This window comes from Cephus cinctus, unplaced genomic scaffold, assembly GCF_000341935.2.
Source record: "Cephus cinctus unplaced genomic scaffold, Ccin1 Ccin1_scaffold1109, whole genome shotgun sequence".
Taxonomy (NCBI): Eukaryota; Metazoa; Arthropoda; class Insecta; order Hymenoptera; family Cephidae; genus Cephus; species Cephus cinctus.
The window spans coordinates 83,311-103,110 of record NW_014333618.1 but is presented as its reverse complement, the minus strand read 5'-3'; the positions used below and the strand labels follow the sequence as shown (position 1 = coordinate 103,110).

The window sequence follows — 19,800 nt, the reverse complement described above, 5'->3', positions numbered from 1 at the left end:
CTAGCAAAAATATATGTCTAGCTATACGGAATACATTTACTGGTCCGTCCTGCTGCTTGAAGCAACAGGAACACAAATGTCATTTAGGCCGCTTCCGTTTTTGATATATAGCGATTCTGACAAGTGATGGTTTGACAAATGACGGTTGTCGACATTGAGTTTCTGGCAAATGACAGGTAGTGACCTGCCAATAGAATCAGTTGTATGTATTTATAATGAATTATAATAAGCTGTGTAGAAAATTTATACCCGCGACAAAACATTTTACAATCAATATTAACATTTTATAAAAAAGAAACACGACGCTGATTCTTAAACATTATTATTGTCATGTGTTATCTATAAGTGGTATAGTTCATGTGCTCTGATCATGTAAACAGATATATTTTGGAGTTCTGGCACATGTCCTCATTGGAGGAGTCAGCCATAAGGAAAGGAAGGATATTTTTTCGGGAATTCCAATAATTAATTTATTATGCATAAACCTCAAGTGAATTTAATCAAGACAGTGTAATATACAGTTATTCAATTAGTAAGTATATGTGTAATTATCGTCACATCTGTATTTTCATACTAAAGAAGAATTGATTTGTTCAACTAGTTACAAAATTCTTAGGCGTATGAAGAATTATTATGTATAGTGTTAATATGAAAATAAATTAGATATAATGTTACGAAGATGAGTGAAGTCACAGAAAATACAATACGACCTATTGCAAATTATGAAGAGATTTGTCTGGATGAAGTACCATCTGAGAATGAGACAGATGACGAGAATGATTCTGAAAATAATGGAATACCAGTTGTTGATGTTAGTCATGGCACCATTATTGTTAATATGGAAAACACTAGCAATGTGGAAGTTAAGCCAACTACACAGTTTTATGCACCAGTTACCATTCATCAATATTTAAATGGACATCCTCCGTCAAGTCAAAGTAGAAGTCATCCTAAATTACCGATAAGCACAAATTCCAATAATTTACAGGAAGAATCAAACTCTTCTAGTAAAGGTACTATAATGTATTAGATTATTACTATTTCAATTTTATACATCTTTTTTATTATGTTAATATCCAATATATGTTTTAGCAAAATTATCTGAAAATGCTGATTCTGAAAATACTACAGGGAATATAGATTCGAATGTATCATGCTCAAAGACCTCCAATTCATATTGGAAAACAGCATATGTAGTAATCTTCTTAGCTACACTTATCGTATGTGCAATTGTTCTTTATTGGACATTAAGTGATCCTTTGCCAAACGATAGCTCATCATCATCTTGGATCAAAGGTATACTATAATTCAAATAATTCTGGTTCTGTTACCCAATATTTCAATAACTTTTATTTTATTTTATAGACGAATCCGATTATGCCCTTGGCAATGGATTTAATATATTCACAAGAAACAGATGGGGTGGACGTCCCATCATAAATGAATCCAGCAGACCACTCGCTCACCCTGTGCCCTATGTTATTATAGGTCATACCGCAAGTAATTATTGTGACACAGTTTCAGACTGTTCGTCACTGTTACAAACAATTCAAGGTCGTCACGTATCAGAATTAGAATTCATAGATATTGGTTACAATTTTTTACTTGATGGGTGCGGCAATATTTATCAAGCTCTTGGCTGGGATATCAGAAATTACATACGAAACAATAGTATCATGATATCTGTTATAGGGAATTTCATTTATGATAAAGTTAACGACAAACATCGAGACGCCGTACAAGCTTTAATAAAACGTGGAATAGAACGAAAAAAGATAAGTCCTAATTATCGTTTGATTGGTCATAATCAAACCAGTGCGACAGATAGTCCAGGAAAGAACTTGGCCATTACAATTAAAAACTGGCCACATTATTACGATGGACCAATTGTTTAAACAATGCCAATTAGACAACTCAAGCATTTCATAAGTTATAGAGCAACATATATTTAAGGAGAACATTCCTGTATTTTACGCTTGCATAATAATTCAGGCTGCCACATTTTTTTTTAATACTATACTTTGATTAATTTCACACGGTGATAAAATTATTATTGGGGTTTAACCGTGCAATATTTTTTATCAAATCATTATGACACATTCAGTTAGCTCCACAGCACAGCCAGTAGTTGAGGAAGTCGAGCAGCTTTATGTCTACCATAATTAATGTACAATTCCTGCCACAATGATCCTTGTACTTATAAATTCTGTTTCTAGTCATCTTTCACTCTCTTTGTTCAAGTGTTTCTGTTGACCTAGTATCTATATTATATAAGATATGTATCAACAGAGAAAGAAAAAGTAAAAAATTATTTAGAGGAAATGGCATCTGAAAGATTCACAAAGATGCTAGTCATGAAAGCCTCAACAACCTTCCACTTTGACTCGTCATTTTTATATTTAGTATACCGAGTAGCCATCAGACACAAAATATAAGAAAGCCGCTCTTTATTGGATAATTTTTCCTCCATAAATATTAGCACATATTACTAACATTGTCTTATCTTACTTACGGGTTTTTTTAATATCGTTACTCATATAGATTTTGACTATTGATCATTGCAATATCAAAATTGATGATAAACGGTGATCAAAATATGTGATAATTATAAATGTGAATTCTAATATCTCTTAGAACAATTTATTTACTAATTAAGATTAAATATTTAGATCTAGATTAAAGATTAGTAATAACTTATATTTTGATACAATCAATGACGAACTCTGAATAAAAAGTCTTCTAACAAATTTATTTCATATACGTAGCTACTTTTTAAGTAAATAATGTTTATTATACTTGTACAAGATATTTTCTATCCTGTATAAAATATATATATATTTTTATACTGAATGTCATACTATATATAGTCAAAGAAAACTATAAGTACAATACGTATTGCTCATGATTTGCAATATATAGAAATTAAAAATCAATTTATATTAATTTATATAAGAGATAACATTGTGTCCTATAAGTGATGCTGTCCCTAGTGATACACATCGATAAAATTAATGGCCACTGAGTTGTCATTCTCAGTCTATTTCACAACAGAATTTAGAAGGAGGCGGAACAATGAAAATTCCGTCATTTTTAGATAACTCTTATCAGTGAGCTCGTGTAATACTTGCGGTATAGCTGCGATCAGTTAAGCAAAGCCTAGCACAGTGAGCCTAATAAAATATTGTTAATGTCTAAACGAACGTAAACAATAATTGTTAATTAATAATTAATAATTCAACAAAATGTATAAGCCGTAACGATAATAATTTTAAACGATTATATACAAAAAATATATCGTTATGCAGTCATTAAATTAAAAATGTCTATATACTACGTGATTCAAACAACCTTCATTATAGTCTGTAATTAAGATTTACTTTAAAACTCAAGTATTTTTTTAGTGTTTACCAACCTCCATTTATTTATAGAAAAAAAAAGTATTCAAATATCATCTTAAAAAAATATAGAAATTATTTTACCCAAACTTTATCACTGAATGACACTTTGATACTACACAGTTTATCTGTTGGCGCCACAGAGAACAGTACTTTCACTTGTAAGTGTGGAATGGGCTTATAGATGACAAATATTAGGCAGTATTTTCGATTAAAGTATGTTTAATAATATTCGAAGTCCATGCTTTCTAAATTCTTGTAAAACAACACCAAATACCTCATCGACGGATAAAAAGGGCTGTCATCGTTATTGGCCTTTTGTATGGCTCACGACTTTTATCTTTGGTGTTTGCGTTGTGTGCATCTGGTTGGTAATACGTAAAATTCATAACGACGCAGAGGAAGTTAAGATAATTGACACCACAACGAAATCCTTTGAATATTACACATCCGTGAAGAACACTGAAGATTCATGGAACATTGAGAACATAACAGTAGAAACGGAAGTCACGTGTTAGTTTGAAAATTCATACTTAAGTATGTTTAAATTATCCATTTAATATATTACACTTAACACGTTGACTCACTTCTGAAAAGTACCGCGGCAGTCAACGTGCTAAGTGTAATATGTTAAACGAATAATTAATTTACAATTTATTATTATTAAATTAATAACCTTATGTATAATCGAAATAAGATAAGCGTTCCAAACATATACTTTTTGAAAGTAATTTTTTAAACGTCTGATGTGACGGTAGTTTTATCAAAGATGACTTTAAGATTTAAATACTCTGAGTTGCTTGGTAACAATTGATTCTTTCTGGTATAGCAGATTATAAATATACATATACATATATTTATACCTAGAACGTTGTCGACGATATAATTTTATTTTCTGTAAATACAAATAATTTTCACAGAACTATTTGCTAGTTTTCAATTTTCTTTATGTTAATATAGAGAATGATTTTAACATGATAACTTTCATCAAGGTTCGTCATCGCAAGGTCAATCAAATAGTCAAATAAGTTTTTAAATTGTAAACGTCGCGGAAAAGTATCGACTCACGGAACTAAGAACCGGTTTTGTTCAACGATTCAAATAAGTTCGTTTGTATGAAAGAATTCGCCTTACCTCCCTGTTTTTGAATTTTTGAAGAATGCATATTCAAAATGTCTTACAATATTTAATTTTCATTTATATATTTTTTCTTTTATGTTAGCCAATAGGAAGATTTACACTCGAGAAGATTGGGGAGCACGAGAGAGTCTTGCAAATGATACAGAATATCTAACGCATCCAATACGATTGGTCGTGATTGGTCATACAGCTGGAAGATATTGTGAAAGTCATGATAACTGTTCCTACATTGTATGTGCCATACAAAACTGGCAAGTTGGATCTCTAGCATTCGTGGACATAGGTATCTATTTGTTTTATATTAATTAAATTATGCAACAGTGCCAGCGTAGAGATATTTTTGGAAACTTAATTAATTTAAAAAACTTGCAGGATATAACTTCCTCGTAGGTGGCGATGGTGGAATATATGAAGGAGTCGGTTGGAATATAACAAACAGCCTTTCGAAAAATTGTTTATTTGTAACCTTTATCGGTAATTACATATATGACGAATTGAAGAAGCAACAAGAAGAGGCTCTTATGGATTTATTAGAGTATACTGTAAATATAGGATATATGGATATTAACTACAAACTCGTAGGACATAATCAAGTTAAATCAACGCTGAGTCCCGGTAAGAATGTAATTAATTTCATTAAGAATTTAAACAATTACTATGCAGAAAATATAATTCTGTTATGATTTGTTACAACGTGGCTTAAATTGTATTTTTCACCCAACAACAGAAACTTAACAAGCAGATTTATATCTTTCGACAATGTTTCTAAAACGTATCTAAATCTTTTGTACTGTATGGTCAAGCATTTCATGTAATATTTAATTAATTATTCAGTAAGTCTAATTTTTAAATTCTGTAATAAATAAATTCTACGTTATCTATTCTACGTTAATCTGCCCTTAATAAAACAGTCATTGTAGCTACTTTCTTTCTGGCAACGTTCGATAGATTGACTATGCAGATTATCACTTAGCATACATATACGTCACTTCCGTCACAGAATGTATTGAAATACGGTCAACGCCATTACTTTCAAAATTAAGAATTTTCTTTAGAAATGTACTGTTATTCTTGTCAGCAGATCTTGTTGTTAGAACCCACATAAATAACATATAGAATTCAAAGATTTCAAACAAAGAAGCTAAATGCGAATAACTTGGAATAAACGAGGAATAAGTTGTAAACTGGTTTCATGCAACTCCCATCCACATACTCTATTAGACTAAAATGCCAAACGAACATTAAAAATTCTGACAAGGAGCCGTAAAGATGATACGATCGATATTAAAAAATTAAACCGAATGATCATTAAGTATGAGATTCATAACTTGAAAACTGTACACAGGCATTACAAACTGGTTGTATGGTAAAAACAAATAAGTTTCACTGTGCGAAGCTGTAAAAAGATGCAATAAACGAGTGTATTATGATTTCTTGCTTAAGTAAATTTGCTCACTGAAGTGCGTCGACTTTTCCATATATACAGGAGTAAGCTTGAAAATGTTTGCACGTTTATTCATGACACGAAGATGCCACTTTCCGGGAATATAATATCTGCATACGGATTATGTTCCATAGAAATCGTTGCAGCCATATCAGCAATTAATTTCCAAGGTATCAAATCAAGATTCCCGCAGCTTTTATAATCTCTCACTGTTAACCGGTAGGATATATTAACCCCTCAGTAGGCGTGTCATTTTTGTTGTCTCAGTCTCACTGCTGTGTCATTCTATAGGTTGAATCGTGTTGCATGAAAGAAATACTTATAACTGGCTTCTCAACGGTTAATAAAAAAAGAAACACGATACAACGTTCGAACGTTCATCGTCTTTTCTTTAGGCATACATATAGTTAATATAAAATTCACAATTCCTTAAAAATGTACTCACGTTTAAGCCAATAGACTTCGTATAGAAACTGCTTAGCAATTCGATGCCTCAGGGATCCTTCGGAGCAACTTTCCAAAATAGCATGTCCTGAGACTTACAAGTCTTTTCTAATGACGGTAATAGAACTGAAATTCCCATGACGTCACGAATGACGCCATTATGGAATTGAATATTTAACGGTTCCTGAGTTTTGCGCAAGTTTCTCCCATTTTCTATAATCTCGACAAATATAGGAATCATGAAAATAATGAAAAATGGAAACTGCAAAGATTTTGCACGCACTTAATAACGGTAAACAAATTCAAAACAATTAGATTATAAAGGCATTTTATACTTACGCGCCATTACCAGCCGAGACCTCCTTCAACAACGATGTAAACGTACTGGATATCGCGAAGCAATGAAGAGTGGGGCTGGTGCTTTCTGTGTACCGTACGGAAACACTATGATGACATGGTCCAGTCAACAGTGGCGTGGAGACAGATTGGAGTGTTCGCTACGTTCGCAGCACCTGAAGCCTGTGGAATTTGTGCGTCGTAGTAATCACGTTGTTTCTCTTAATTCTAAAGGCCAATTAACGCCACCAGTATAACTCACAGTCATTCGAAAGAACGTTATGCAAGATCCAATCACTGGATGGGTCAGCAAGGTATTTAATAAGAAATAATATATTGGAAAAGGAGTTCAGTGAAAAGTTGAATTGTCTACGTCATTGGGGGAATCGTCTGCAGACGTCACTGCTGTGTCAGACACGTTTCAGTCGTGAAACCAGTAAGAAGTGAACATTGGTTGTGAAGAGTGAAGCGAAGTAAAAATTCCTGAGGAAAATTGAAAACAAAGACTGTTGGTGACTAGGTGTGTCCTGCACATTGAAGTTTATAATTAACGTGATAATTTCGCAAGAGGAAAACAGTGAGAAACAATGTTTCTGATTATTTATACAGACTTCTGATATTGACGTGTTTATCGGTATGAAGAACAGCTTGCGATGATCGAGTCGTGGGGATGGTGATGGTGGCACAGGATCACCAGAAGCAGGAGGATGACAGATTTCAGACTGACGAGGATAAGGAAAGGGTGACATCACGAGTGAATCTTGTGACTACTCCTAAAAATGATATACAAGGACATTCTGGAATTCAGAATGGCGCTTGTGTTGTGGCAAGAACCGAAATTGATACATTGGAGAATGATTCACAAGGATGCTCGACTTTGTGTAGTGACGTAGAGGATGATCTCGATAATGTAGATTCTGAGGCAGAGGAGGGCTGGATAACTGAACTTTCTGTACCAGCTCTTCAGCATATCAGCAATTGTATCAGTCAGTTTAATCCTGAACCGCCTCCCAACTTTGGTGATGTTTGCGTGAAAAATTCGTCTAATGTTAATTTGGGAAATAAAACATTTTACAAGGGACCTGTTACTATCAAACAGTTTGTATACACAAATCCAGACTTTAGTACTGTTAATGATGTTATTGAGAATGAACGAGTAACCAATCAAAGGGATGTTGAGGCATCAGAGATCATCAATAATGGTACCAGCACTGTCACTCCTAATTCGGCTGATTCTTGTAATAACGGAGAAGGTAACTTCAATGACTTTTTTTCACCATTGTTTTATATATATACGCATATAAATATCCTACGAGGGATTTATCAAATGAAACAGAGGATTGAGGGTCGACTCTTGTTTAATAATCATCTTTCTCAATAAAAATAATATGGCTATATACGTGATATCAAATCATTATCTGACTCGACTTCGCCACCATGTTGGTTATGAAGGTTCATTTGCTATCATTTAATAATATACAGTCGACTCGAAAATTGTGCACCGAAGACTTTGAGACGCGAGAGCTAGCGAGAGAACAATTTTGGGGAGTTCCCACCGTTCCCACTACGCTCTAATAGACCAAACGTTTGACAGAGAGCGGGTACTCGCGCCGAAAGACAGAAGAGTGATTTCCGTGCTTCCCGAAGAAGAAGAAGATGGCTTCCCGTCTTCCTCTCCTGGCGCGATGGCTTAAAAAATGACAACTCGAGAAACGCGACTATATGAAGCGCTTATATAGACAAAGTTGACTGCATATTTATGTTTAGCGACATGTGTATTTTTTATACGTAATTGAACTTGAATCCTTTAATGTATGAAGATAGGCAAAAAGTATTCTTAAAAATTGACTCATCATAAATTATTCCGACAGAACTGCTTGGGAGATATTACCTTATCCTTTAATGAATTTAAAAAAAAATTTAGCGTCTATACATGTATATTTATTTCTATAAGCGGAATCGACGGATCTCGATTCATCCACGCATGTAAAAATTCTATACTTCAATTTTAACGTGGACTTTCAATAAGTAACTTAAACGTGTGCACCGTATTTTACCGGTTTTACGTGTATAACAAAAATAAAATTACAGACTCGTAAAGGAGGTAGACTCATCATAAATAAACCACATGACAACTTAATAACATCCATTCTGAACGAAATAATACAATGTCCCATAGAATATTTATAATTCAAAACTTTTTTGATAAAAAAAGATATCACAAAGGAATACATGTAAAAACAAAAAAATTTGTATTTTCACAGTGCACCGGTTATGGACCAAGAAATACGCTGCCATGGCTATAGCGTCTGCATTGGCGCTGGTCCTTCTGATTTTGGTAGCCATCAGCGTCGTTTTCCTGTCACGTGGTTCGGATGTACCGGAAACACCAGAGATCTCAATAAATCGCGACGGTAATACGTGAAATGATAATTCCTAGTACATAGTATCGCAAATAGTATAAATAAAACGAAAATGATTGTCATAATATTAATCTGGCATCCTTTCACAGCATTGGTTATCGATGGCGTAAGGACAGTAGGAAGGGATGAATGGTTGGCACAACCCCCAGCAAGTCAAATGGACAAGTTAAGACACCCCGTACCATACGTGATCATAACTCACACAGCAACCAATTTCTGCGACACTCAATCAGCCTGCACTCATCTTGTACGATTGGCACAAAACTTTCACATCGAGTCCAAAAACTGGTCGGACATAGCTTATAATTTTCTAACGGGTGGTGATGGTTTGGCATACGTAGGTCGCGGATGGGATTACGCTGGCGCTCATAGTTTTGGCTACAACATCAAAAGCATCGGTATAGCATTTATAGGAACGTTCACTAACGTCTCTCCGCCATTGGCGCAAATACGTGCGACACAGAAATTAATAGAGTTTGGGGTGAAGAAGAAATACATTGCTGACGATTATAAACTTTTAGCACATCGACAAGTTTCACCGACTACAAGTCCTGGAGATGCACTTTTTAATATCATTAGAACTTGGCCACACTGGACATTGATAAGTTAAGTTGATATTACCGATTAGTCAAGAGTCTGTATACCGCCTGTGCGTCGATACTTTAGATTTTTTTTATTTGAATACAAAAAGAAATGTAAGATCTGCTGCAAGCTTTTGGGGGTGTTCTTTGATGATTTGATGCTAGTCTTTAATGTTTATGTACGATAATCAAATTGGATACATTTCATAATGATTTTTCACTTTGGGTACACATTTATGTGTATTATCTTCGAGAAAGATTGTTCAAATTTTATAATAGTACACTGTTTGGTAACGTTTAATGATTGTTATTTTTCGATGGGTTAACAATGATCTAGTAAATTGAACAATTTGTATATATTTAAGCATTCAGTAATCTAGATTACAATGGAATAGAGTATAAGACGTCATGTGAACATTCCCAAGTTTATTTCTGTGGGACAGTAAGCAATTCTGATTAAAAAAGGTTAACAATGTCGGTTGTTATGTGAAAAGTTTTTAAAATTTACAAAAAGCAAAGACGTCGTAACGATTTGCTTTTCCTCTTATGTAAATACTATTTGAAGAACGTTTGAATAAGCGAAAAAGATTTGCATTAAATGCAACAAAGTCATGTCATGTTGTTATCGTAAAACAATTATGCAAATACATCAATAGCAATAATTCAGGAGAGAATTTTCATATTGTTATATATGAATATTTCTTTACATGCGTGATATCTAAAAAATACGTAAACACACACATTTTGTAAAACACCATTCTTCTGGAAATTTTTTATCAACCATACTGCGTGTATATAATATTTTTTTTTCTTTTCTACATTCTGAGGACGACGTCATTAATAAGTACACAATTCTGTCTAAGGTTCTTACTGCGAGTACTTACGTAACGCAGGATATAGGTAATACAATATATCTGAAGAGCTTCTGTTGTTTTCATTGCAAAGCTTCTTCCTTGGCCGAAGATGATTTATCTTTATTATCCGATAGTACTGTGACATTTTTTACTGAAGATTCGCCAAGGATATCGGACGCGTGAGCTTCATTTCCGGAATTTGAATTGCTGGGAACTTCGTTTCCAACTTCGGTAACGCTGATACGAATTTCCGGTATTACACCATAATCAATGGAGTGTTGCTCGAAAGAATCCTTTATTGATCCACTGGAGAAACTCCTGACAATAAAATCATATAAAATTAATAAAAACCCAACGGCTAATTATATTTTATTTATTAATTACCTGTTATTAGAGCTTTGTTTGACCAATGCTCTGTGTCTTGAATTATTCTCAACAAGAAGATCCTGCTGGCACAACGCAGGATCATGTGGTAAAGAGTCTTGCTCTATATCCGTAGCCTCTTCCGCTTCCGATGTGGCTGACCGTTTACGTTCTTTGTGCTCCAGTACTACATTTCCGATTATGCCTTGTTTGTATACAGAAAAATAAGTTAATTTTCGTTAAGGTTACTCAATATTATATGATTGTTTAAGACCTTTTGAAATTGCAATATCAGCAGATTTACTAGACGGTAATACCGGTAGTATCTTCTTCCAACGCACAAATGGCGTCTCGTGCACTTCCTGTCGCTTCTCTGCTCTCTGAAACATTTTTCTTCTCTCCTCCGTCCGCTCCTGACGCAGTTGAATCTGTACGAGCAGAAATGCTGTCTTACTTTTTATACTTTCTAGTAATTCATTTCATGTAAAAAAAATACCTCTCTACCTTACCTTAAGATCGTTATTAGCTTCCCTGAGCGAACCGGTGAGAGATACCATGTAATAGATGATAAGCGCCATCAAAACAATCAACGGAATTATAATTCCTGGAGAAGCAATGTAATCCAAGCACCTGTATATCGTTTATATAGAAACATTGATAAAAAAGTCTTGTGAAAGTTATACCAGAACAAACAATGAAACAATTATATTTACTTGTGAAACGTTGCCGGTAAGACATTCTTCAGACTGTGCGTGGCTAAATGGTACATTCTACTATGTCCAGCAAATGGTCCACAGTGCCAGGATGGTTCTACCCATACAATGGCATAGCCAACAGGTAAAACGCACAGGAATAACATGGTCAGTAGCAATGCCAAGTAAAAATTATTTGATCTGTAATTATAACTTATGTTTCAATCGAACTACACAAAATCATTGAATAATTATACCTTGACGCTCTGAATACAACTTCGTGCGGCACGTTGCAGGTGAGTACAGCCCAGGAACGTAAATACATGAGAATACCAAGCTTGAGAAGATTTAAGGCAGCCAGTCCAGGACTGAAAAACATCCCCATCCATACCATCCCTTGGTTGTTTACCAGATGTAAAATATTTTCAGCTATCTTGAAGTCTCCGTATTGAGGATATTGTTTCTCCAGGTCCCAGCACCAACAGTTGTTCATAAATCGTACAAAGACTGCACGTGCAAAATCCATACCGAGAGTTGACAATATCGTAAGTATCTGAACATTTGATTAATTTAAATAATTGAAACTATTAATGAATATAATTATTTAGTAGCATAACTGTCATTCTTACGTACTAAATCCATTACTGTTAATTTTGCTAACTCCTGACCGAACATTGTTTCCCAGCATAATCGACGCAGCTCCCTACGTGTTGTATTATCCAACTTTAGCAGTACTGTGACTAAAAATATTTTAAAGGATTAATTAATTCATTCATTTTTTTATCTTCATTAATACTTCATTCACCTGTACTCTCCATTGACGTTTCTGGAGACATTGTTGGACTTTCGCATGATCTTTTATAACACCTTACTATCCTTTTCTCTATTACGGTTGTATCCTTTACAGGTCTTTGGGTGCTACTGCTCGATGCGATTAGTTCAGTAGTTACTTCATCAGTGATACTATCAAAAGTGCTCGTTGATTTGGCAACAGGAGTTGTCCATGTATTCGTTGAAATATCATTAGTACTGCTATCAGTAGCACTACTCGTTGTAACGGGAGAAGTGATTGTAGAAAACGTACTATAATCATTCATTGTCTCAGTACCATCAGTACTGTTGTAATCGAAAGTACTAGTATCATTGAAGTCAATAATTTCTGTGAACGTGGTAACGTTGTACGTATCATCTTCTAATATTTTTGCAGTGGTATCGATGATATTAATAGTATCGTTATCATCGTAATAATAAGAATCGTAATACTCGGTAGTAGCATTTCCATAAACTAGATCGTAATACTCGTTATACTCGTCGTCATTGTTCATGTCATAGCTATAGTTATTGTAATCGCTATTGTTATAATCAACGTTGTTATAATCATCATTCCCGTTGAAATAATCAGGAGCGTCCATTAAATTTTCTGGCTTTTTTCTATTTAACGCCGTTGTATCATAAAGAGATGGAGTACTTTTAATTACGTTGTTTAGACCATTAGCATTATTTTCTAAAAAGCCATTAGTCGTACCGGTGGAACTGACGTTTGTTAATAATATAAGACTCAAAGCGGATAGCGTGACTACGGAATTAGTAGTATTAGTGTAGCATGGTATTAAAGTATCTCTGCAAATTGGAGGAGCGATGGTGGAATTGGGTTTTAGATTTTGTAATTGGGCCTCCTAAAAATGAAGAGAAATACATTTTATGTTGTAGGTATAATATATTGAATTTGAAAATTTGGACTTACCATGTTGCTGATTTTATCGAAAAGGGCAAATATGAGGGAATACATGTTTAGAAGATTGAGCAGCATTATCCTGGAGGAAAAAATTTCTTTAATTAGTATTTTTGGAATAATTTATTTTTCGGTAATTACAAGATCTGTGTTTTCCTTACCGTGCCAATTGTATGCGCAATTGTTTCCTTGGATGATAATTTTCGAAGATACCCAGTATCTCAAAGAAAAATGGAAAAATGAATGTAATCAATGACATTATAACAGTAATTTCATTTTGTCGCCACCAGCTTTCAGCTGCTTCCGGTTCCATACTACGAGCTACAATGACAACCACTTCGTAAGCCGACAGAGCCAATAAACTCATGACACATATATTCACGAAGATCCTCATAGATATGATTTTCCAACTGAATTGATAAAGGAAAAATATGTCAATAATCGTTTAGAGTTGTCGTGGAGAAAACATGAGACTTTTTTAACATACTTTCTCTCATCTTTCTCCTTTTCTGCCTCTTCCAACAGCGCCTCTTTAAAGCCAAGTACTATGCTAGCTATTCGATTGTGCGCCGTTTCCGGATTTCCAATCATGAAGTCCCAGCCGGTGAAAAGTTTCCAGGAGAAGGCACACTCGTCTTCCTTTTCAGAGAGTTTGCTCATTCGCGAATTTTCCGCCATTCTACAAAAAAAGAAAGCCAAATACACACGTGCACTCTGAAAGATGAAAAATAAAAAGAAATGAAGAAGTATCGATTCGCTTGTACTTTCGTAAAATGGCGACGAAACTGTAGGTATAGACGACAAGATTTGCCACAAAGTAAGCCAGTGGCAATCTGTATCCACTAGTAGAATCTTGATTTGTGTACCATCCATAAAAAAATGGAGAGTACTTTAAAATCCCTTCGAATTCCCACAGTGTCAAGAAATGTTTTGACTTAAGCTTTTCCTCCGGTAACATGACTTTCCTCTCTCCAGCAAGAGTTTGATTAGCCGTTAGTACCTGTTGCATAAGACAAAATTTAAAAAATTTCTAAGGAAATAAACATATAAGAGTTTGAGAAATATTTATTTCGTACTACCTCGGGAATAGCTACGAAGGTAGTTAGGGTGGCTGAAATAACTAAATTTATCCAAAAAAGCCAACGAAGAAAAATGAAGTACGAGGCAACCGCTGAACCAAAATGAGACTCTATTTCCTTTATACGAAGTTCCCAAGGTATTAACCACGTTTGAAGATTCACGATTTCCCGCCGAAAGTATTGCCACTTCTACAAATATAAAAAGTACGACGTTACTATGTTCTACACCTTTTTTTATTACAATTATTAATCAATTATATATATTCCTACTTTGTTAATCAAAATGGAAGCTCGTGCAATTACGTCACGAGTACTTCGACTCTGAGCCAATCTTTCCTGCAAGGCACCTTCATGTCTCCTAACGTAAGACTTCGCCTGCTGAACGAGTTTCATTTTACGTCGAAGTGGCCATGGTTGCTGCCTCACGCCGCTTAGAACTTCCTTGTGAAGTTTAAGATTTTCAAAAATTTGTTCCTGCGTCCCGCCATCTTCTATCGAGATCGCTGTACTACAGTACACATTCCTTAAATTATCCCACATTGAAAATAATATACATAACATTTTATACGTGAAATTAATCAGAGCATTAAAAAAAGTACAAGTTTGTAAAATATACCAATGTATTTAAACAAGAAGCTTTGCCTATCGGTACCCCACGGAGTAATTATGTCTTGAATAATCACTCAAAACCCTCCCCGCGATAATTAAGATACGATTTCGTATAATCACAGCATCGTCATGCGTAATTAATCAAGATTCAATATACAACGTCATTGAGTTCAAGTACCCACTCGCCAGAACTCGTTGTAAATGCTGATGAGCGACGACGCAGGGCGCCTTCGGCGTCTGGACTAAATGGCGAAGAGGATCGACGCTTGCGACGCGTATGACAACGAGAAGATGCTCGTCGTTGTATAATAGCGCATGCAGACGCCGAATAATCCTCGTCCTCACCACCGTCCTCGGTATCTGAAAATATTCCCTCAGGTCTCACACTTCGAGAACTTAATGAAAATAAACCTCAAACGTACCGGGAATCGTAGGAATTCTCTGCATCTCTACGCCACTGTTAATCGTGGGCCCTTCACTTAAAGAATTGGAGGTTTTGAAATTAACGTTATATCCTTCGCTATTAACGTTCGTCTTATCCTCCGCAATTGCAAACGTCACTGACAAACGATCTACCGATGGCTGTGGCGACGACGGTTCGACCTGGAGAAGCACACGCGAAAATGTCAACAACGATTCCGAATTGACAGAACTTGTCTAGCAGTGTGACGAATCTAGCGTGTACTGCGCGATTAAGTAATTATTCAGTACCAATTTGACTGCACTTTACGATCTAGTGAATTACTAGGGAACTTTGCAAACTTGTTATTAACTCGCTACTTTTCAAGGAATTTGTAATAATCACGAAGAGCTTCGTCGAATAACACAAATACATCGCGAATGAATTTTCTACGAGCAACAAGAACGCGCGGGAAATATGAATTCGATTCTAACGCTAATAGACCGTCGTGAGCGCCCGTCCGTTTCAATATAATTGAAAAGTACTCGGTCACGGTTGAAACTTCTAATAACTTGAAAATATAACGCAACAAGAAGTTTCCGTTGAGGTAATGTCCAAGTAGGAAAGCTAAGTCTGAACTGACTGCCACTTGTTCTATTGTACTGTATAAGCAAACTTCTGCCATCCCTTCTGCTCCAACCGCGCCTATACCTATAAGCTAAGACTAATATCTCCTATCTTCGATACAGAGGATCCCAACTTTTGCTCTTTGTAAACAAACAAACATCTTATTAATTTTTTATATCAACAACAAAAACAAATATTCCCACAATTCCCTGTCTTCGCTCTCTGATCAAACTGATGATCTGACTACATGATGCTTGACAAAAAAAAAGAAATCTAACCTTACTTTTTTTTTTTTAAATTGTAACACTTTATTAACCTTAGGTCATCAAAGTCCAAGCCAACTTCATCTATATGCTTCGGATGCTCTGAGGATCAAGCTAAAAGGGAAATAGGCTTCTTGAGCTTGGGTGGAAGCAAAGGAAAACGAAGAAAAGAACAAGTTGAGAATCATTTCCTGTGAGGTGTCAACAGCCAGCAGAAACGGGGGATGAAACACTCGAGTTCGCGTGTGACGTGCCGCACCTTAAACCCCAGCTGGTGGCGAGAAATCCTAGTGCTACCCTCGAACAACCTATCGTGCCCATATACACTTCGTATCCTTCGCGTGACCCCACCCTTTACTTGGAACTAATCACTCTTACCCACCTTTGGATACGTGTTACACGCCACATCTGGGAACCTACGAAAATCACCCCTTCGACGTGTTATGATAGGAAGCAGCCATCTTTTCGCGTGAGGGATGTATATAGGTAAATGTATATATATAATATATAGAAAGATTAGGGTGATATCAAAGGACGAGGGATGTCCATTTGCCAGTCTGGAGACGACAAAGCAGTTTGAAAACCCTGACATCTACCTTAGAGAATGATTGATCATCAGAGGATACGCGCTCAGGCGAGGATTCAAATACAGTGGGACGTCAGGTACGTTTTGCGGATGAAAAATTACTAGGGATATCTGTCAGTCCTGATCATGGGGACAAGATGGCTACCATAGGGTTTTAATGATTTTAGGGGATTTATGTGGTATTGATTACCGTTACACCGATTTGTTTAGATTAGGCGAGTGTCTGGGGTTGAAATAAGGGTTCGGCACCTGGGGCGATAAGAACGGCATGGAACTGGAGTAACGGGATGAACGAGTGCTGTCTACTCGCAGAATCCCGGGTGTTCCTGGTTCCTTTGATTTTTTATTTCTCGTTCTCTCTGCGGATCTTCCTCTTTTGAATTGATGATCCGAATTCTTCGCGCTGCTCGTTCCTGGTTGTGCCAAGGAATCCAGCATCTCTGATTCCTGGTTGACTAATTCTATGGTAACTTCCGGTTGGGGTGTCTGAATTCCCGGGTGTGTCACTGGGAAAATTTCTTGTGACTTTGACAGAATCTTCTTGCTGAATTTTTCCATTGTCGCTATACTGAAGCAAATCAAATAATAGCAGCTACTTAACAGATATTTCTATATAAGAAAATTAATTTTTAATTAAAAAAAGTTAAATAGTGTCTTTATTACGTATCACTTTATGGATATTGTGCTGTGAGTTGGAAAAATTTCAATGACTATTCATCCACTGATTTTATACGAATTTACAAGTTATCGTGATAAACTACCACGCTGACGAATAACAGAGAAACTTTAAACGTCCCAGTTGGAAACTACTCCAGGAGGAGCACTCGAGCCAACCGGAAGGATACTCTCGGGAGTTCTGGAGTCTCGCCCAGTTTAAAGCATGGAACTAGCTTGATTCGTTGTTAACGTTAACTCGTTAGAATAAAAACTATTCAATCTAATCTACCGCAAGAGAGCATTTAATTAAGTCCGTAGGTCGGAACGAGACACGCAAACGCACCAGTGACCTTTAATTGTGAACGCGAGGTTCACTCTCAGAAATCCTTTAATATATATTTAATTTATATAATATGCATATATAAATTTATATTCCGTGTATGGTATAAGCTGCGTGAATTTCAAAACCGCAATCTCTCTTCCACTGCATTTCCAAGTATAATCAAATGCAAAGTGCAGGTATGCAAGGGAACCACACTGCACCGATATATAAACACAACATGTATATCCCCATGAATTTCATCTCGAAAAACACGATTTTAATCTTGGTAATATTTGATGCTTTAATTCCCTAGAATTGTACTCATAATCTTCTCTGCGTATAATTAATTACCAAGAGAAAGAAAAAAAATGCCCATAGGTCACCCGAAGACCCCATAATGCATGTACTTAGTATACTAAGTGTGTACGCGCAAGAAAATATAGTGTATTTATGTAAAGTTAGTATAATTTATTAGCAGATATATTTTTGATGTCCCGTATTTAAAAGTATACCTGGCGGAACGTTTAAACGAAACAGTACTCACGGGAATCCTGAAGATTGAATGTTGTCCAGGTGCGTGGTGACGCTTCTCACGTATCGTAGTACTGCTTAGTAAACCTGCCAGCAAGCCGGTACATTCGCTAATGAATCCCATCCCCATTATTAACTTATGTGTACCTGGACACATACGGTTCGACACTGTACCTTTTTATGCTACCACCTACGCACGGGGACGAGGGTGGATGCCGATGTTTTATGTGACACCGGACACACCTATCCCTTGTCACATCCGGTTCACTGCTTTGTTCCTACGGTAATAGTAATGCACATGTAAATATGTCATTTAAGCGAATGATAAAGAAGGTTCGCCACGGTGATCGGCGACGTTTATTAATTACGATTAGATAATACAGAAGTGAAGTTGATTAATAGGGAGTTGAATTAAAGAGGCAGTACCTTTTGTATTATCTTTGACAGATTTTCTTTATTTCATTGTTCATTAATAATATTGAAAATATCGTACACGTACTATAACCTATAAATATATAATACTACGGATTTGGAAGCCTGTTGTTACAATTAATATTGTAAATCCAAGACAGAGATTTGCCGTATTGTTACTAATTGAATTTTTAATTATTAAATCATCGAAAATATTGAGCTCGTGTGAGTATGCTGGGTAATTTTTTTAAGAAAAAAAGGTTTTTATATTTATTTATCTATGGGTACATTGGATGGATTTAACGAGCATCACGTTATTAAATAACAGTTTTATATATTTTATTATTGCTTCTTTCTACATCTGATCTACAGAGTTAACGATATGTCCTGTGATATGAAAGATAGATAAGGCTAAAGGATATTACACCAAAGGAAACCATAAATCACGTTATTCAATATGTCGTCTAGATTCTTTTGTATTCGTTAATCCAGGTTGATAAAAACAGTTGAAGATACGAATATTTTTTTTAACGGAATTCCAATATTAAAAATTTTATATAACCTAAAAGAATTATCCCAATTGTATTAATGATCTAAATTGAATTCTTTTCACTGCGCTTACTGATCCAATAACTATTTTTATAATTAACGTTTATTTTAATTAATGGACGATCTATTCTGTTCTATTGCTATAACTGATCTGTCGCGCATGCGCAGACGATATGTGATAAAGGTCTAATCCGAGTTAGATAATAGAAATGTCCATGCGAATGTAACACGCCGGTACTACCAATAGATTGGGACGTTTGACGGTTAAAAAGAAAGTGTTGTTTTTCTTCTCTGTAACATTACGCAGATCGAACGGTCCGATATGTAAATCTTCTTATTTCATATATATATATATATATTGA

At 35.5% G+C, this 19,800-nt stretch overlaps 4 protein-coding genes and 1 long non-coding RNA gene across 9 annotated transcripts; 3 read left to right on the top strand and 2 right to left on the bottom strand.

Moving 5' to 3' along the window:
* Window positions 1-65: 65 nt before the first annotated feature.
* Window positions 66-2,226, top strand: LOC107272093 (peptidoglycan-recognition protein SB1). 5 transcript variants are annotated; one of them, XM_025089402.1, is made up of 4 exons: window positions 66-202; window positions 381-1,013; window positions 1,093-1,296; window positions 1,366-2,226. In XM_025089402.1, exons 2-4 carry the CDS (start codon window positions 680-682, stop codon window positions 1,893-1,895), a joined length of 1,068 nt encoding a protein of 355 aa, XP_024945170.1. In that variant the 5' UTR covers window positions 66-202; window positions 381-679; the 3' UTR covers window positions 1,896-2,226. The 5 variants fall into 5 exon arrangements, with proteins under 5 accessions (XP_024945170.1, XP_015604366.1, XP_015604365.1 ...); XM_015748880.2 differs by having other exon boundaries at window positions 148-532; window positions 664-1,013; XM_015748879.2 differs by having other exon boundaries at window positions 148-532; window positions 617-1,013.
* A 219-nt stretch (window positions 2,227-2,445) lies between these two features.
* LOC107272094 (peptidoglycan recognition protein 1-like) lies at window positions 2,446-5,251 on the top strand. The gene is made up of 3 exons (XM_015748882.2): window positions 2,446-3,908; window positions 4,618-4,818; window positions 4,908-5,251. The coding sequence occupies exons 1-3, from the start codon at window positions 3,614-3,616 to the stop codon at window positions 5,216-5,218; spliced, it is 807 nt and encodes a 268-aa protein (XP_015604368.1). The 5' UTR covers window positions 2,446-3,613; the 3' UTR covers window positions 5,219-5,251.
* An 873-nt stretch (window positions 5,252-6,124) lies between these two features.
* LOC112495003 lies at window positions 6,125-6,886 on the bottom strand. The gene is made up of 3 exons (XR_003061115.1): window positions 6,763-6,886; window positions 6,425-6,685; window positions 6,125-6,264 (listed from the first exon to the last, which is right to left on the bottom strand). It is a non-coding gene; the product is annotated as an uncharacterized LOC112495003 (long non-coding RNA).
* A 9-nt stretch (window positions 6,887-6,895) lies between these two features.
* LOC107272090 (peptidoglycan-recognition protein LA) lies at window positions 6,896-10,979 on the top strand. Its single transcript, XM_015748871.2, has 3 exons — window positions 6,896-8,012; window positions 9,024-9,173; window positions 9,272-10,979. The coding sequence occupies exons 1-3, from the start codon at window positions 7,430-7,432 to the stop codon at window positions 9,790-9,792; spliced, it is 1,254 nt and encodes a 417-aa protein (XP_015604357.1). The 5' UTR covers window positions 6,896-7,429; the 3' UTR covers window positions 9,793-10,979.
* LOC107272082 (transmembrane channel-like protein 3) lies at window positions 10,670-19,063 on the bottom strand. Its single transcript, XM_025089359.1, has 18 exons — window positions 18,492-19,063; window positions 17,218-17,536; window positions 15,515-15,695; window positions 15,275-15,452; window positions 14,754-15,006; window positions 14,484-14,672; window positions 14,169-14,404; window positions 13,892-14,083; window positions 13,566-13,814; window positions 13,417-13,486; window positions 12,478-13,348; window positions 12,306-12,412; window positions 11,930-12,225; window positions 11,694-11,873; window positions 11,490-11,610; window positions 11,255-11,408; window positions 11,002-11,185; window positions 10,670-10,935 (listed from the first exon to the last, which is right to left on the bottom strand). The coding sequence occupies exons 2-18, from the start codon at window positions 17,524-17,526 to the stop codon at window positions 10,698-10,700; spliced, it is 4,008 nt and encodes a 1,335-aa protein (XP_024945127.1). The 5' UTR covers window positions 17,527-17,536; window positions 18,492-19,063; the 3' UTR covers window positions 10,670-10,697.
* Window positions 19,064-19,800: the final 737 nt, after the last annotated feature.

Bases quoted from the DNA above. Each gene is read 5' to 3' on its own strand.
- LOC107272082 (XM_025089359.1), bottom strand. From the start codon at position 17,526: ATGGAAAAATTCAGCAAGAAGATTCTGTCAAAGTCACAAGAAATTTTC. The intron at 15,696-17,217 runs GTGCCGAACCCT...GTGCTTCTCCAG, and splicing joins TGCCGTTCTTATCGCCCCAG to GTCGAACCGTCGTCGCCACA. The intron at 14,405-14,483 runs GTAGTACGAAAT...CTTATGCAACAG, and splicing joins CCTTCGTAGCTATTCCCGAG to GTACTAACGGCTAATCAAAC.
- LOC107272090 (XM_015748871.2), top strand. From the start codon at position 7,430: ATGGTGATGGTGGCACAGGATCACCAGAAGCAGGAGGATGACAGATTT. The intron at 8,013-9,023 runs GTAACTTCAATG...GTATTTTCACAG, and splicing joins TTCTTGTAATAACGGAGAAG to TGCACCGGTTATGGACCAAG. The intron at 9,174-9,271 runs GTAATACGTGAA...ATCCTTTCACAG, and splicing joins GATCTCAATAAATCGCGACG to CATTGGTTATCGATGGCGTA.
- LOC107272093 (XM_025089402.1), top strand. From the start codon at position 680: ATGAGTGAAGTCACAGAAAATACAATACGACCTATTGCAAATTATGAA. The intron at 1,014-1,092 runs GTACTATAATGT...TATATGTTTTAG, and splicing joins ATCAAACTCTTCTAGTAAAG to CAAAATTATCTGAAAATGCT. The intron at 1,297-1,365 runs GTATACTATAAT...TTTATTTTATAG, and splicing joins ATCATCATCTTGGATCAAAG to ACGAATCCGATTATGCCCTT.
- LOC107272094 (XM_015748882.2), top strand. From the start codon at position 3,614: ATGTTTAATAATATTCGAAGTCCATGCTTTCTAAATTCTTGTAAAACA. The intron at 3,909-4,617 runs GTTAGTTTGAAA...CTTTTATGTTAG, and splicing joins AGTAGAAACGGAAGTCACGT to CCAATAGGAAGATTTACACT. The intron at 4,819-4,907 runs GTATCTATTTGT...AAAAACTTGCAG, and splicing joins TCTAGCATTCGTGGACATAG to GATATAACTTCCTCGTAGGT.